This window comes from Puntigrus tetrazona, chromosome 14 (genome assembly GCF_018831695.1).
Source record: "Puntigrus tetrazona isolate hp1 chromosome 14, ASM1883169v1, whole genome shotgun sequence".
Classification (NCBI taxonomy): Eukaryota; Metazoa; Chordata; class Actinopteri; order Cypriniformes; family Cyprinidae; genus Puntigrus; species Puntigrus tetrazona.
Genome location: NC_056712.1, coordinates 2555762 through 2572057, shown reverse-complemented (window position 1 = coordinate 2572057; position 16296 = coordinate 2555762). Strand labels below are relative to the sequence as shown.

Below are 16296 nucleotides of genomic sequence, written 5' to 3'. Positions count from 1 at the left end.
TTACTATGGCCTTCCGTTGAGCTGATTTACATCTGAATTGAATTTGTTTCTTATATTATACACTTTGCAACTACAGTTAATGAACTGAATTAATAATGCCACTATTTTGTGTCTATAAAGCAGCTTTCATAATTTATGTTGTTTCATAATTGATGATAAGTCATTTCATAATTGATGAATTTTACATTAATATTTTCCTGTTTTTGTTATGTTCTCATTATTGTGAAGCTGCTTGAACAATATGTATTCTATAAAGCACTGTGCAAATAAATGTGATTTGACTTGATATTAAAGACTAATATTTTCAAATATTATTATTTATTTGACAAGTGTGGCAGTAAGTGTCTTACATACTGTGCTTTTGTCTTATTTATTTGGACAACTACCACAATGCCAACATTTGTACCATACAAAGCCCTGTTCTGCTCAGACAAGGCTATTTTGTTCTAATTCACTAAAGAATGCAAGAAATTCAACAGACAGAACATATCAGACAAAGACATTCTGGAATGTTTTATGTACAATTTATGTTAAAAAGTATGCAAAATGATTCAGTTTAATCTGTGGAATATGTAAATATGTACAAACCAATAATTTCATAAATAAAATAGGAAATCTTATCCTCAGGTCAATTAATGCGCAGATCCAAAGATAACAATCCAAAGCTATTCACAAAAACCATTAAGGAAAAATTCCATTTAACAACAAGTGCTTTGGTGCACTTTTAAAGTATGATTTATGTTTTTAAAGAAAGGTTCCCATTTAATTTTCTTAATGACCTGATGTACTTCTGACTTTTGCTCAGATCACTTGAAGGTACGTTGCTTTGAAGTCTGTTCCCAAGGCATTTCTAGCATTACATTTGTAAATCCCTGAGTTCATGAGGCCTGGGTCCTGTATGAACAAATGTCCCTCCTCTGTCATGTGAATTCCACCCTGTGCTGTAAAACGACTATTAGGTACAAGCGTGGTACGTCCAGGCAGAGTCCAAGAAATGTCTGGTTTGGGTATGCCGGCAGCTATACAGTTCAGAATCACAGGTGACCCCCTGTTAACTCTGGTTATTGACGGTGGAGCATGAGTGATTTGAGGTGGAAACACCATAATACTTACTGGATATGATAATGTTGAGGATCCAAAGGTGTTCGTGGCTTTGCAGGTATATGTTCCTCTATCAAATTTGGATGTTTCTTTTATCTGAAGTGTGCCATTTGATAAATATGTTACTCTTCCAATAACCTGGGGCTTGTCTAAGACCAGGCCATTTGGAAGAGTCCAGGTAATTGTTGCTTGAGGCCAACCATCAGCATTACATGGCATATTTAACGTTTGTCCAAACGAAATCTTAAGTGTTGAAGCTGTACTTCTAATTTGAGGCTTCTGTCCAGGTTCTAAAGCATAGCGCTTTTCTGCTTGTCCAGCTACATTTTTAGCCAGGCACCGATATACACCTTTGTCAATGACACCTGGCTGCATAATGTGTAAAATTCCGTTTCCCAGGTAGTGAGTGAACCGCTGAAGTTTCATGCCTGGATTCAGTGCTGTTCCATTGGGTAGAATCCATAGAATCTCTGGCTTTGGTTTTCCTGTAGCACGGCATTCCAAAGATATGTCTTCACCATCTGCTTTGAGAGGAAGAACCTCTATATTTGGCACTGGAAAGCTTGGCTTTTCAGCAAGTGATGCAACTTCGAGGTCAACTGCTAGACTTGCTTCCCCTAAGTAATTCTTCGCTATGCACAGAAACCGACCTTCATCAGTCTTTCGAATGCCCCTCAATTCAAGAGTACCATTCCTGTGGACTTGGAACCTACCTCCCAAATAAGGAGTGGGTAGAGACATGCCATAAGGTGTGGTCCATGTGATCTGTGGTTCAGGCTTACCTTCTGCTTTGCAATGCAGCAGCAAGGTCTGGTAATACACAGCTAAAATCTTGTTCTCGGATTGCCCACTGCGTCCACTGATTTGCGGGCCTTTAACCTCAACTAGAAGGTTCACATTCTTGATGTGATCTCCAGCTGGGTTCCGTGAAACACAGGCATACTTTCCCTGGTCAGCCAAAGTCAGTTTATTAATGATCAGAGTCCCATCATTTAGAATTTGGTATTTGACCGAAGATGAGGGTATTATCTCATTTCTTGGTGAGATCCAGATGATAGTAGGTGGTAGCACACCTGTAACATCACACTTCATTTGTGCTGATTGGCCGAAAGCTGCCCACATGGATGCCTGCTCTTTATAAGTTATTTGGGGTAAGTTTGGCACCACTTGGACACTTACTTTCATTGCATCCTCCCCCAGGGTGTTCTTAGCATAACATGTATAATTGCCTTCATCCTTCTTTCCCATTTGTTGTAACAAAAGCGTTCCATTCCCAAATATGATATAGCGCCTGGTACGAGATCCGCTATCATCCGACTGGAGAGCATTGTTGATCATGGTGCCATCTGGGAGGCTCCATGAAACCTCAGGGTCTGGAAGGCCAGAAGCTACACAGTCCACCAGGAAGTTGTCTCCATTAGCAACTCTTTTATGTTGTGCCCCAGTGTTCTCTATCTTTGGTGGCCTCATGAGAACCTCTACTTGGAACAGCTCCATGTCCTCACCATTTGGTCTTTGATACATGCACAGATAATTGCCTCCATCTTTCTCAGTCAGTCTCAGAATTCTCAGAGTGCCATTGGGGAAAGCAGTGATGTGTCTTTGTGGACTGAAAACAAAAAGAGAGAAATTGTTTACATCTTTTTATGACAGCTGTACTATTTCATAGTAATTCACATGATAGGATAAAAAAGCTCATACAGTTCTTCTTAAGATAGCTGCACATTATGCAATTTATTTTCCATATCCTTTTAAATGTTGCTTGTCTGATTGTATAATAAAAGACAAGTGAGACCTTTCATAATAAAGCAGACTGATATTTTCATTTTGATTATGTGATACCCCTTACAAAATAATAAGAATAACACAGTGTTAATATATTACAATATAGTAAATAATACATATATTTCTTACATTTTAGAATTATTCACATTATATATTTTATATATAGCCAGCCGCCAATAGCACACGATCACCTTTAGAAAGAGTCTGTCTCTGTGCTAAAATGTGCACAGCTATTATTTTTTAAATTAAATAACATACTTAGTCTCAGGTGTTCGGCCAATCGCCAATCTTTAAATCAATATAAATTTAAACGCACATTCACATCATCATCATCATCATCATCATCATCATTATCGGCTGTATTTCCATTGCTTCTTCAAAAAATTATTGTAGCTGAAATCATACTGCAGGATTATAAACAAATAATTAAAATTGACATAATTCAAATTTTGAGAATAATTCATAATTCAGGCATATAATGATTGCCTGATGTTAAAAGTAATTATTATCTAACAGACTAAGCATCTGAAGTAGACAAATTGCCCTTGCGTCTCACTCAGTTACTGTATTATCTGGATCAGCAGGGGTTGTTTGGGCTTTACAAACTGAGACAGACTGTTTGTTTAATCTACACCATATACTGTTTGAATTACACAAGTGATGAAGTTGGCTTGCTGTGAGTTAGAGAGTGTATGTCAGACTGCATGGTGTGAACAGTGAGAACCAATAATTGCCCAAAAGAAAAAAAGTTACACTATTTTATTAAGGAAAAGTGACAGTAAAGCTGCTATGGCTTCACTTAAATAAACCCTCTGTATGGGGTTATTCAAAGTGGAAACAAGCTATCACATTAATAAGCAGAAAACTCTTTATTATTTGATTTAAAGAAATAGTAGAATTCTAGATAGATAAAGCACTTATAAGCTTAGATTATCTTCAGAAACATTAAATATGTACCTGTGCTGATGTTCCAGAATGTTTTTAGATGGTAGTCTCCAGACTGTACCTCTGCTGGAACCTACAGACTCTGGACAATGCAGAAAAACTGTGGATCCATATGTTGCTGTGACACTGTGTTGCTGATATAGGCCTTTCCAGGGGCCTGGAGCCGCTTGCCTAACATCCATCTGCACTGTTCTTTTAGCAAAGCCCACTGGATTAGTTGCTGAACACTCATACCTCCCTGAATCACTGGGATTGACATTCTTTATATAAAGCGTTCCGTTCGGGAAAATAAATATCCTGCTTCCAATAAACTGTGTGGGCTTCATTTGTGAACTATCAGGGAGAACCCACTTAATTAGAGGGAATGGCTCTCCTTTAGCAGTGCAATCCACATATACGTTTCTTCCAGCATTCATAAATATAGTCTCATGTGAAACCTCAACAATTGTTGGCGGTAGAGCAGCGACATGAATGTGATATGTGAGTGTATCAGCTCCTGCCGCATTGCTGGCAATACACTTATAATCACCTTTATTAGAAAAGTTTGCTGAATGAATACTCAGTGTTCCATTTTGAAACAAAGATACTCTTCTGTCAAGAGTACCAATGTCACGGACAAATGTCCTGTCAGGAAGTATCCATGAAATCTGAGCTTCTGGTTTACCCACCGCAATACAGTCCAAGCTGACTGAGTTTCCCAAAAACACTGAAACATCTCTGGCCCTCTGACTCACTATTTTTGGAGGCTGAGTCTGGACAACGAGGGTGACTACCATGCGGTCTGAACCAAATTTGTTTTCAGCTGTGCAAAGGTACTGCCCTCTGTCTTGCAGCTGGACCTTCTTAATTGCAAAAGTACCATTTGAAAGGACCTCAAATCTTTGTCCAAGTTTTGTGTTGGTCTGAATTGTTGCACCTGTAAAAGAGTTGAAATAAAGGTAATTACATCAGTAGATGTATCAATTGATATACAGTCAGGGTATGTCCCATTTTGTATGTTTTGAAGTATGCGTATCTCTCACAATATAGTCTTTCTGCCTTTTTTGTAGTTGTTAGTGAACTTTTCATAAGTATTGCATGTATATTAACCTCTAGGGCAATATAAACGCTTCTGTTATCATTTAAACAAAATGTACCTGTATGACTTGACCCAATTTAATATAATTCATGTAAGGGTTATATATACATTTTCTCAATAAACATATTATTGATTGCAACTACTAATTTAAACACAGAATTGCTATTTCCTTTTATTCAGTGATTAGAAATATTTCTGTCATGAGAATTACCAGCTGATAAATTGGCCTCAGTTGCCATCCAGAGGCACTCAGAAAATTCCCTCATAAAAGAATAATGCAATAGCTATGACTAAAGTAAGCTAGGAGTAGGAGCTCTATAAAAGGGTAAGCATACAGATAGATTTATAAAAGTTATGAAAGAAAGAATCACCTAACCTGTTGAAACTTTGGTCCATGAAACAAGAGGTTTAGGGTCCCCAGATGATCTACAGGACAAAAGCACATCTGTCTCTGCTAAAGCAGATACAGTAAGAGATTCAGTTGCTGCGATCCTGGGTTTGATGCCATTGCCCATCAGATTTGGAAAGGGAATAGCAGTGCTCAGTTTCTTTGCTCCAAACTGACTGTAGTGCCAGCGACTACCATATGGTACGCTAGCTGTGTAGGTTGGTTTGTTTGTATATGCTAGGATGGATGGGGGAGTCACAGGCTTGTAGATGCTTTGGATATTTGGAGCTTGGTGAGGCTGTGGGGTGGGACGATATGTCCTTGGCTTTGAAGTGACAAGCTTTCCCATCTGGGCTAGTCGATATGCATCAAGCTGTGACTGTCTATATCTGTTTCTGAGCTTGTTGAAAAGTAAGTGGTCACGTACACGAGATGAGCTGACATGTGGAGCTATGGTCTTCACAACAGAAGCTGTCGCTGACCTCAAAATATAAGCTGTGGGCTTTGCTGTTTGAGCAGTGATTTCAGGCCGATTGGTGACCACTGCACCCCTGTCTCCTGTTTGTAGGAAATACCATGTTTTGTCTTGGGGGTGGTGGTGCTTTGAGCTATGAACTGTGGGCCAGAAGGGAGACTGATTATAGGGATGGGGTGTAATTGAGATAAATTGTTTTGGTGTAGTCTTTTGGATTAACCAGGGGTGGATAGGTACTCCATCAGGATGCATTGCCCAGTTGTAAACTCTCTGCCTGTCCACATTAGTTAAAGTTGCTTTCTCAGTCACATGTGCTATTTTTGTCTGTGGTGGATTTATGTAGCTAATTTGAAGATTAGGGATGACAGTTGTTGAAATCTGCCTTGTCTTATCCTCATTTGCCTTGATATTAGTTCTCAAAATGATCTCTCTGGTGTCATGTCCATACCTGTTGATCTGTCTGGGTGTAGCAGGAATGGCTTCATTTTCTTGCAAAGATGTTGTATTTACAAGCTGAATAGACTCTGTGTGTTTTGTTTTGCCTTCAAGTTCATTCAAGTTCTCATCTTTTCTGAATGCTGTTATAGGCACTTTAAGAGGGTTCTCTGTGACTGCCATAGCAAACCTTTCGGTTACTGGGTAATGTGCAGGAGAAACTTCTAAAGTCATTGATGTTGTCACATCTCTGATATAGGCTTGAGTATAAGAGTTAGTGGTCATTGCTAAACTACTTTTAGATATCAGTGTCTTGACTGGAGAATGAGTGAATTGCACTGCTGTAGAGGGAGCTTGGGTGAAATTTGGTCTTTTTGGACGTGGTCTACGTGACGGAGGTCTGCGCTGCCTATATGGGAATCTTCGTCTTTGGTTCCAGATGGAATTGTTGTTAGCTCTTATTTTCTCTTCTATTGTCTGTCTGTCTACTTGTTTTACTAGCTGAGTCTCATGTTCAGGCACCGTTGTTGAGTCTATGTGTTCTAAATCACTTGTCTTATGTATTGATTTTTCTTCCGGTGTAGTTTCTTGTAGATGCTCATGGGGTGGTGGTTCCAGCTGTTTCACATTGAAATGTTGGATGTTTGAACTTGCAGTGGTACTGCTAGCTGTAACATCTGTTTTAGTCTTTTGAAAGGTATCAGCCAACAAAGTTTTGGTGGTTGTAATCAGTAAAGACTCAGTCTCTGTCTTCTGTGTTTTTGTTATTTTTACATATGCTGTCGCTGGTGATATGGTTGAGAGTTTAGCATTAGCTCTTGCAAGAATCTGCTCCCAGCGGCTGGGATCAAGCTCTTTGACAGAGTTATTAGGTTTTTTCACGCTCTCTTTGATTTTCTTTTTTTTTGCATTTTGTTGTACGATGCCACCTCTGTGTTTTTCATCGACCCTTTGAGGTGTGTTTTTAGCAGTTGGTCTTTTGATTTCTTCGTATCCTGACCCTTCACTACCCTCATTTTCAAAAAGCAGTAATTCACCTATCGATACGGTAACACCTCTTTGTGCCTCTTCCTTTTCACCAGTTACAACAATTAAATGAGACAACATATCAGCCCCATAGAGGTTAGCTGCTAAACAACTATACTCTCCAGCATCCTCATAAGAGACTTTTCTGATTATCAAAGTGTTGTTCTGTGATACATACACCCTTCCTTTCATGTCTGACTCTTTAATAATATGATTGTTTGGTAGGAACCATCTTGTCTCAATAGGATGAGGAGAAGTTACTAAACAGGGGAGACTAAGAGTGTCCCCATTCTCCACAGAAATCTTCTTTCCATTTAAATCACTTGGACTTAAGAGACGCATCCTGACTGTGAGTCTATAGGTGACCATTTCCACATTAATGTCAGTCCTCACAAAGCAATGATACAGTCCAGAGTCTGCAATACTTGCATTTTTGATAATTAGCTTGTCATTCTCTAGCCTTAATTTATGGGAATCAATTTGATCCACTGTTGTTAAGTCTGGAAGCATCCACTCCACAGGCTGATGCCCTGAGCTTAGCACGCTGCAATCCAGACTGACCTCAGAGTGTTCTAACACTGACTGGATTCTCCCTGGAGCTCCTCTTTGAATCATAGCCCAGGTGGAGACTACATCCTCCTCCTCCCCTCTTCCAAAGATGTGCTTTGATATAAAAGTAGAGAAGTTCAGCACCAGTTTTTTAGTTGTTGTTTTGCGCCGGTTTAGCTGAAGGGTGACCCTTGGTTGTAAAAGCCAGGCTGGTTCTGCCATTAAATGTCCTTTGAGCTCTGTAAAATATGGTGATTCTTCATGTGAGGCTTGAGAGTACTGAAAAGTCACCTTTGAAGAATTCCCAAGTCTGGTTCCCCGTTCCAAAATAGCTGGGCTCTCGTAGTAGTAGGCAACCAGCCTCCACAAATTCTGAAGAGCATCTCTATCAATCTCACACTCAAGAAGTGTCCGTAGAGTCACATTTACAGCAATCTCTGTTCTCTTCACTGGCTCCCACCTTATGGAGGTGTCTTCAACAGGACGTGTTACATTACAAGCCACGTGTGCCCGATTCCCATGACTGTCAGAGAGAATAAATGTCAGATGGCCTAGAGGACGCTCCAGGTCCTTGATGTAGGGGGCATCTGGCTCCTGATTTTCCCACATGCTACTCTCCCCAATTTTAAGTGGGGATTGAAGAGAGGGCTGGTCACAGGTGAGCTGGCTGGTTGAAAGCTGCAAGATCTGGCTGTTGTTCAAAGGTTTTGGTGAGGCACATGCAGCACAGTTCCCAGCATCTCCAGAGTCACGGTCCTTTTTGCACTTAATAACTCCTGTAAAGAAAGGGATAGAGAATGTAAATAATAATAATAACGCATTTGTTTTCCTTGTAGTTATTTACAGTCAGTGGAGTCAATTGTACTAATTCAACCTTAAATATAATGTAAAAATTCAATGCAACTAAGCCAGTGCTGATTAATGTAACAATTTTAAGTAAACACTAGCGCTCAGTTTCAGATACAGGATCTGTTTTAAGATCGGTCAGTGCAAGTTTTTTTCAGTTTAAACAGTTCAGGTTTACATTTTAGTCTAGGACAAGGCTTTACGCCTTGTCTGTGAAACCAGGGGTATATGTGAAGTTCTGTATATTTGTGTGCTACAGGATTTTATTCATTGCTATCACAAAAAATAAATAGATAAATAAATAATCTGAGTAAGTGGTGCAAAGGTTGGAAAATACAATCAAAGAAGTTTCACCCTCATGATTTTTGTCCCACTCCAACAACCAGTGTAAGTGGCAGTCACAGGCCCAGGGGTTTCCATGTAGAGAGAGGACTTCCAGCCTGTCTAAGTGCTGCAGAGTCTCAGGCAGCAGGTATTCTAGTTGGTTGTCTGCCAGGTGCAGATGCCGCAGTCCTGAGCTCCAAAATGTACCCAGGACTGAGACAGTAACAAATGTGTGAGAGTGGAGGTCCTGCAGTTTGTTCCCCTCTAGTTGCAATAGCTTTAATGATGTGAGTCCATTAAATGAAAAAGGCTCAATGAAGTCAATGAGGTTGTGGTCTAAATGAAGCCGTACAAGGCTGGTCAAGCCCTCAAACAAGCTGGGGTCAACTCTTTTGAGTTTGTTGTAGCTCAGCTTGAGTATCTGTGCCAATAAAGAACAGCAATTATACCAACATGCAATTTCAGAATGATGTATCTTAACTATTAGTGACACAAAGATGCTACAGTACAGTAGACAAGTATAATGTGTTTGATGTGCATCTCATATGAACTTATACCTGGAGGGAACGGAGGTGGTAAAAGGATCCGGAAGAGACAGAGGAGATATCATTTCCATGGAGCATGAGCATTTCTAATAGCCGCAGGTTTGCAAAATCTGAAGACCCAACTGTGCCAATGCTGTTATAGCTTCAAAGTAAGCAAAGATAGTTGTGAAAAAAATGTTTGCTTAAAACATATCATATCAATTGCTCTTTAATTTTGATAAATGCAGAATAATCGACACCAATCAGCACTAATTTTACTCAGTAAACATGCATGTTCATTGGAGCTAAAAAGGACATAATTGATTGCTATGGCCTTTTTTGCTATGGTGTTTTGGTTATTCTTAGGTGCTGAGTGAAGTCACTTCATCTCTAGTTCAAACACTTACCTCAGTTGTAGCTCAGCACATTAATGTGACAGTTCACCCAAATATAAAATAACACTTTCTTTCATAAAAGAAGATATTTAGAAAAATGTAAAATGTTCAAAACCAATGTTCTGGTTACCAATGACTTTCATTATATGGGCAAAAAAGAAGCAGAAAAAAAAACACTTAGACATTTCTAAAATAAACTTTTTGTGTTGCACAGAAGAACGTAATGCATTTTTTGCACTTGTTCATAACCTGTTCATCTACAAAAGATAACCAAGCAGTATCTTACCCTAGGTTGAGCCTCTCTGTGTCCTTCGGTATGTTTTGTGGGGCAGAGGGGAGGTGGCGGAAAGTACAGTGCACCTCTTTAGGGCTGGGGCAACTGCAGGACCTCGGACACGCATAGAGGCACAAAGGCAAGATGAACAGCAGGCAAGATGCCAACATTAAGAGAGCAGGAACACCCACTGGAGCCATTTCCCTCTCATGCCATTATCTGATTTAGGAACAGTGTAACTGCAAGGCAGAATTTTACATCACATCATACAATGTAAACTATTTATTAATACATCAATCAGCCTAAAATTGTACTTGCATTAGATAAAATAGCTTTTTAGCGTTAAAGGAAGGAAAATCACTAGACATTTAAATGGATTTTGAATGTCTCATGTAAGCTCTTTAAGATGTCATGTGACAGTACTGAAGTATAATGACTCATCAACCTCTGAAAGCTGTGCCCATGCCTGACTTGCACACATAACATATTGCAACATATTGTTAGTCTGTCATGAGTTTTTTAACACTAATGTCTTGAGAGTATAATTCTAAATCAGGGAACATATTACATATCAATTTAACTGATACATACACATTTAACCTATTATAAGAAAAACAGTAAAATACTTAAAATGTATTACTATTACTATTACTATACTATTAATCTGTACACACAGTAACATTTAATTTGATTAAATACTGTATGGTTACTGCACATGTTTATGAATGTTCAGTGTTTTGTACAATTATATATTGTTATTTTGAAGTGTAGTATCTGCCCTCCCCCACAGAGCTGCTGAGCCCACACAAAATAAATTATTGCTCAAGTGTCAGAGCATTTCATGGGTTTCCTACCACAAGCTGGCAACACATCCACAGCTTAATTACACAAACTACATTTAAGAGGAAGAAGACAATTGCTGCACTTCCTAAATACAAGAATATTTGCATTCCAAGGCACAGAAAGATGGCGAGGCCCCTGTTTTGCATTTTTATTACTTTTCTCTTTTTCTGCCAGCTTAGGTCGCTCATATCTGTTGTTTAGTGCAGGGCAGTCAAAAGGTGAAACGTCAGGCATGATTTATTCATCTGACAGAGGCCCGATAATGACCCATGATGACTCAGACATTTTGGACAATTTTATTCCCACTGCATTCCCGTCTCTTTCATGCTATTTGAAACATCGGTCTGTAAATAAACCAAGCAATTTACATGCAGTATTTTCTGGCTTGGTATTTGAATCCATTATGATTAACCTAAACGTTTCACAGAAAACTACTTACACTCCACCTCTAAACTCATGTTATACATTAATATTTCTCTTTCCTATTGGAATATTCTAGTGGTAGCTTATGTAGTAAAGCACAATCATAAGTTCTCTATATCTTGAAAAGGAAAGGGGCTCTAGTAGTATCAAATTTTTATACAAATTATTTCTGTTTTGAATTTTAAGGGCAATAATTTATGTTAAAATGAATTCAAATTAATCTTTAGTGGCTTGAATTACTGTAGAATACTGGCTGATTGCCATGGACCTCAGACTACTTCGGTTTTAAAATATTAACTGAATTCATACATAATTATGTTTTAAGATCATCAAGCCTCAACACTTCTTTTGAAGTTAACTTCTGCTCAGGGTTCAGTTCTGTAAAATATGCTAGGTCATAAGTCAAAATTTATGTGAATTTATTTGAATAGGATACATTTCAGATCAACTCAGATTCTAATGTCCAAGGGGAACTACAGTGAACTTTTCAATATGCACTGAAATATTTATGACCAAGAAAGTTGAGAAGAAAAAATGGCATGCTATTTCTGATAATTAGATGCTGAGACAGATCTCAACTTGAGTATCTTGGAACAAATATTGTGTCTTACCTCAAGATTCCTGTTGAGAAAATGTTACAGATGAAGACGAAGTTTGTAACTGTTAGCAGTTGACTCACACAAGTTCCGTAATTTTGTTTATCCTTGTACTTGACTGAGCACGAACTGTTGGGAACTCCGAGTGATGGAAGCTTATCTGGAGAAAGTCAGACTCCAGGAGCAGTAGTCAACTACATCTGGAGAAGTGCTTAACTCCCACCTACACTCCTCCACTGAGCTGGCCTGTACAGGGGGAGGGAATGCTGAGACTTGGATTACATCCATCCCCTCTCTTCCTCCATTACCTGCGCTGTAGCTGAAACTGTTTCTTTCATGATGTTTCTTTTTTTCCCTTCTGCCTGCCCTTTGCTCTCTTCTAACACCACTCATCTTTTACTCAGTGCTCTGTTTTCTCATTTTTAAACACATTAATGGGTTCATGCATATGCACACACATGTTCACCTCAGTGTCTCACTCACACTGCTATTCTGTTTCAGACATTCACGTTCTGTTTATCATTTCCTCTTCTGCTCTGTCTCCAGCTGTTGTTCCGTGAACTTTTAAAAGGCCAGAAGAGCTTATTTTCTAAAGCATAATTAATGCATGACAAATTAATTGCCAGTGACGAAACTATTATTTGCAAAATATTAATCAAATCAATTAGTCAGGAAATAATTTAACTGGAAAAATAAATACTGACTGTCAAAAAAAGCATAATATAGTTGTGGTAACCTAATCTGTTTCTCTATTAAAGGAATGAAAAGTAGATAGAAAAAAAAAGATTTTTGCAAAATGAAGGACAAAAACGTTTTTTCTTTGGATGTCAATGGCATCTGTTAACCAAACTTTAACTTGTCCCTCAGTAATGCATTTACAATGAAAGCCAAGTTATTAAAGTGCTATATTAAATATGTTAAGTGCTATATTATTTCTTCAATACAAAAAATGTACATTAATTAGTTTACAAAGGCTATAGTGGCATGGCTTCTGATTTAGATGCGTGAACTATTACACCTAATTGGAGTTTTTCTTTCACTTTCAGGTAATGCTTTAAAAAATGAAAGTTTTTTCATTATTATGGAAGCAGACAAGGTTAGTAAATAATGGATGATTTATGTACTGTGCACTGGTCAATAATGCAAGAATAACTGACTGCACATACTGTACAACTCAGCAATTAAAATAAATAAAATCATTAAATAGTGTTTCAAGTGTACTTTTTAAAAATAGGCCACATAGAATACACAAAACAATCTGCCTAGCAACAAGATGAACACTGCAACAATGCTGCAGTAATACAATGTCGTCTGAGGTCATTTTCACTACAACTAATAACTGTGTGGGACACAAGATGGTGCCAACTGCAGTTCTATAAAAGAAATGGAAATGGAAAAAAGAGTGGATTTAGACACTAAGTGCAGCAAAAGTGCTGCAGATGTCAACTTCTGACAAGCCATCACTGGGGCATAAACAGATCATCTACTGTATGAACCTAAGAAACGGATTATATGAATTGAAACAAAATGTGGAAAATAAAATTGTCTTGCTATTAGGGGTGATTCTGGATTCAGCTTGAGTGTAGTATGAGAAATCTAAACGTTGTTACAAGAATTGGTGAACTCAGCATTAATTCACCAGTATCACTGTTATTGCTGCTATAGTAAGTTAAGTTGAAAGAAAAATGCAGATGTGGATAATATTAGTAGCCATTAAATTGTTTTTTTTAAAAAACAAAACTATGTAATCTAACAAATATTTAAACTAAGGCACAACAGAAAACTTTAACAGAGGGCTAAAATGCACACAGGATAACAAGACACCATCAAGACATCATATGAGCATAACCATGGAAACAAATTAGGCATGATGAAAACAATAAATATGCACCAATGAAAGTACTAAAGAGGGTGAAGATTACATTTCCAGAGAGCTGTGCAACAATCAAACAATTTTTGCTTAATTGTATTTATTTATTTTTTTGTCATGTTGAAGTCTTAGGCCGTATGCGAGACTTTTTCTTTGCTTGTTTTTACAAACTGAGGACAAGTCAGATTTGCTTTGTAATCATAGTTTAACCTGTACTGAACCTGGAATTTCTTGTCAAGCTACACCAATAAATTACAACACAAAATGACAGGTAGCTGTTATCTCACGGGTCCTATTAAACAGCCCGAACTGCTAGAGCAAGCATACCTGAACTGAAACCCCATATCCCCTACAAAACAAGAAGATCAGGTATTTAGATCATCTTCTCAGATTAATCCATCTATCTATCACCATTCTAATACTCCACATTATAACCATACAAACCTGTGCTAGCAGTGCACAAACAATACATTGTTGGTGTCTTGTCAGTTTGGGCTTTTTGCATTTCTCCCTTTCTTGCACCCTGTGAGGCGCATATGGATCCTTAATTTTGCTTTCTTTTCACGCACCCCCCCTCCCCTCTCTCTCTCTCTCTCTCTCTCTCTCTGCTGTCATCCAACAGCGGGAGGAAATGCATGCTTTTCATCATTCCAGCCTTGTCTCTAAGCCACAGCTGGCAAATTAATTTAGGTGCTTTCTACACTGCAGCTCAGAGTCGCATTTGAACGCAGAGCATGGAGCCAAAACAATCAGATAGTCAAGGGAAACCTTGAGAAACCTTTACCTGAGGACACGCAGAGCATTTGAACACACTGTCTACCTTCTGAATAGGTAGGCTAATGAGATGCCCAAAACCACAATGGAGCCTCCTCTCTCCAAACAGAAAAAAGAGTCATAACATAACAAAGCATAGTATGCATGGAACAAGTTGGTCTTTTGCCAGAGTTATTATGTTTTCAGTTGTGATAAAGCATCGCTTAATACTGTAATTGACATTTGCAGTTGTTATTGCATGCTAAATGGGCTCTTTTTGGCACTTTAAATAATGTTAAACACACCAAAGAAATGTTAATTATCAAGCTTAGGAGGTAAAAGCAAGCACTCAATAAAGCATGTGGTCTGTGAACACTCTCACCTTACAAAAATAAGCTTTTGTTACATTTCCCACGACATTCTTCTCAGCCCTGGCAAATAGCTTTAAGCCTCAATATTAATACTACTAAAATACTTCAAGAGTAATCCCAGCTGTGCCAAGTGAGGCCCACTAAGTTCTTCTATGGCATAGTCTACTTACTAGGTCTGGAGAGGGGGCCCTTACTTAAAAAATAGGAAATTTAGTGAAGGCCCTGAGATTAACTTACATGGCCTAAGAAGTTTGTATTAATCTAAAGTTTCAGTTAGCTCTGGAAGTATTTGTGAAATTAAAAAGCATTTTGGAAGGGGGTTACATAAAACAATGCAACGGTAAATGTGTGTTATTTTTTATTTTAATAAGAACAGCTTGAAGCGCCCTGTTGGTGGCTGGAGAAGGGGCTTTGCATAATATCTCATTATACAACTCATTATACGCCAGAATAGAAGCGAAAAGCACTGAGAAATTCAATCACAGCTTAGTCAACCGCCTGAAAACATACTATTTTGAGCGCAAATGTGTGATTGGTGGTACACACTTTTGTCGGCTGGAAATGTGGTGATATAACTAAGCTTTTTGTGTTTGTTATTCTATATGGTTTCGATTTTCAGTGACAAAAGGTTTCAGAAACATTGTTTTCATTTATTTACAGAAATTGCAGTCTAAATCATCTTGCCCAACAATTTGTGGGCTAGATTTTATAATGTGACAGACAGACAGATTTCAAACCACTTTTGTTGTATGAACAGGACAATTTCAGAGTAACAACTGATAAATGGTACATATTGTCAGTCATAAACACTGACTGTGTCAATGTAGCTGTATTGTAGTTGTGAAACTATGCAATTTTGAATCATTCAGAACCGCAACACAAAACTGGCAGTGACTTTGATTACCTTGTGATACTGCATCATTGATCATAGGTTTATAAGTACAAGTAAGTAGAAACATGGTCACTGTAGCTAAGGGACATTGGGACATTGAGAGGTAAGGGACATTGAGAGGTTAGCACCAAGATAATTTTGAGATTTCAGTATGTGATTTGTGGTGTAGGCGGACAACGTGGGCAGCAGGCATTGAGCCAAGTAGCCTCTGGCTGCCACCAAACACAGAACTCAGATTTCTCCAAGCTTCTCTGCTCATTAAAAGGGCTGAACATGATACCAATGAGTGTTGACTCTTAACAAACCAGTGAGATATGGCTCAACAGATCATAGATATATATTATTTCCCTGAAGAAGTTGACTGTATTTGTGCTGAAGGCTTTCTAATGTGCTGAATAAAGTT

The 16296-nt window shown here is 38.3% G+C and overlaps 1 protein-coding gene across 1 annotated transcript; it reads right to left on the bottom strand.

Annotated features, from left to right (window-relative positions):
* Positions 1-333: 333 nt before the first annotated feature.
* si:ch211-159i8.4 (matrix-remodeling-associated protein 5) lies at positions 334-12373 on the bottom strand. The gene is made up of 7 exons (XM_043256607.1): positions 12023-12373; positions 10158-10384; positions 9510-9639; positions 8983-9373; positions 5286-8558; positions 3844-4747; positions 334-2710 (listed from the first exon to the last, which is right to left on the bottom strand). Exons 2-7 carry the CDS (start codon positions 10343-10345, stop codon positions 802-804), a joined length of 6795 nt encoding a protein of 2264 aa, XP_043112542.1. The 5' UTR covers positions 10346-10384; positions 12023-12373; the 3' UTR covers positions 334-801.
* Between the last annotated feature and the right edge of the window lie 3923 nt (positions 12374-16296).

What these genes read in the sequence shown, in the direction of transcription:
- si:ch211-159i8.4 (XM_043256607.1), bottom strand. Translation starts at nt 10,345, where the DNA reads ATGGCTCCAGTGGGTGTTCCTGCTCTCTTAATGTTGGCATCTTGCCTG. An exon ending in ACCACCTCCGTTCCCTCCAG is followed by an intron (nt 9,374 to 9,509) that starts GTATAAGTTCAT and finishes TTATTGGCACAG; the next exon opens with ATACTCAAGCTGAGCTACAA. An exon ending in GTGGGACAAAAATCATGAGG is followed by an intron (nt 8,559 to 8,982) that starts GTGAAACTTCTT and finishes CTTTCTTTACAG; the next exon opens with GAGTTATTAAGTGCAAAAAG.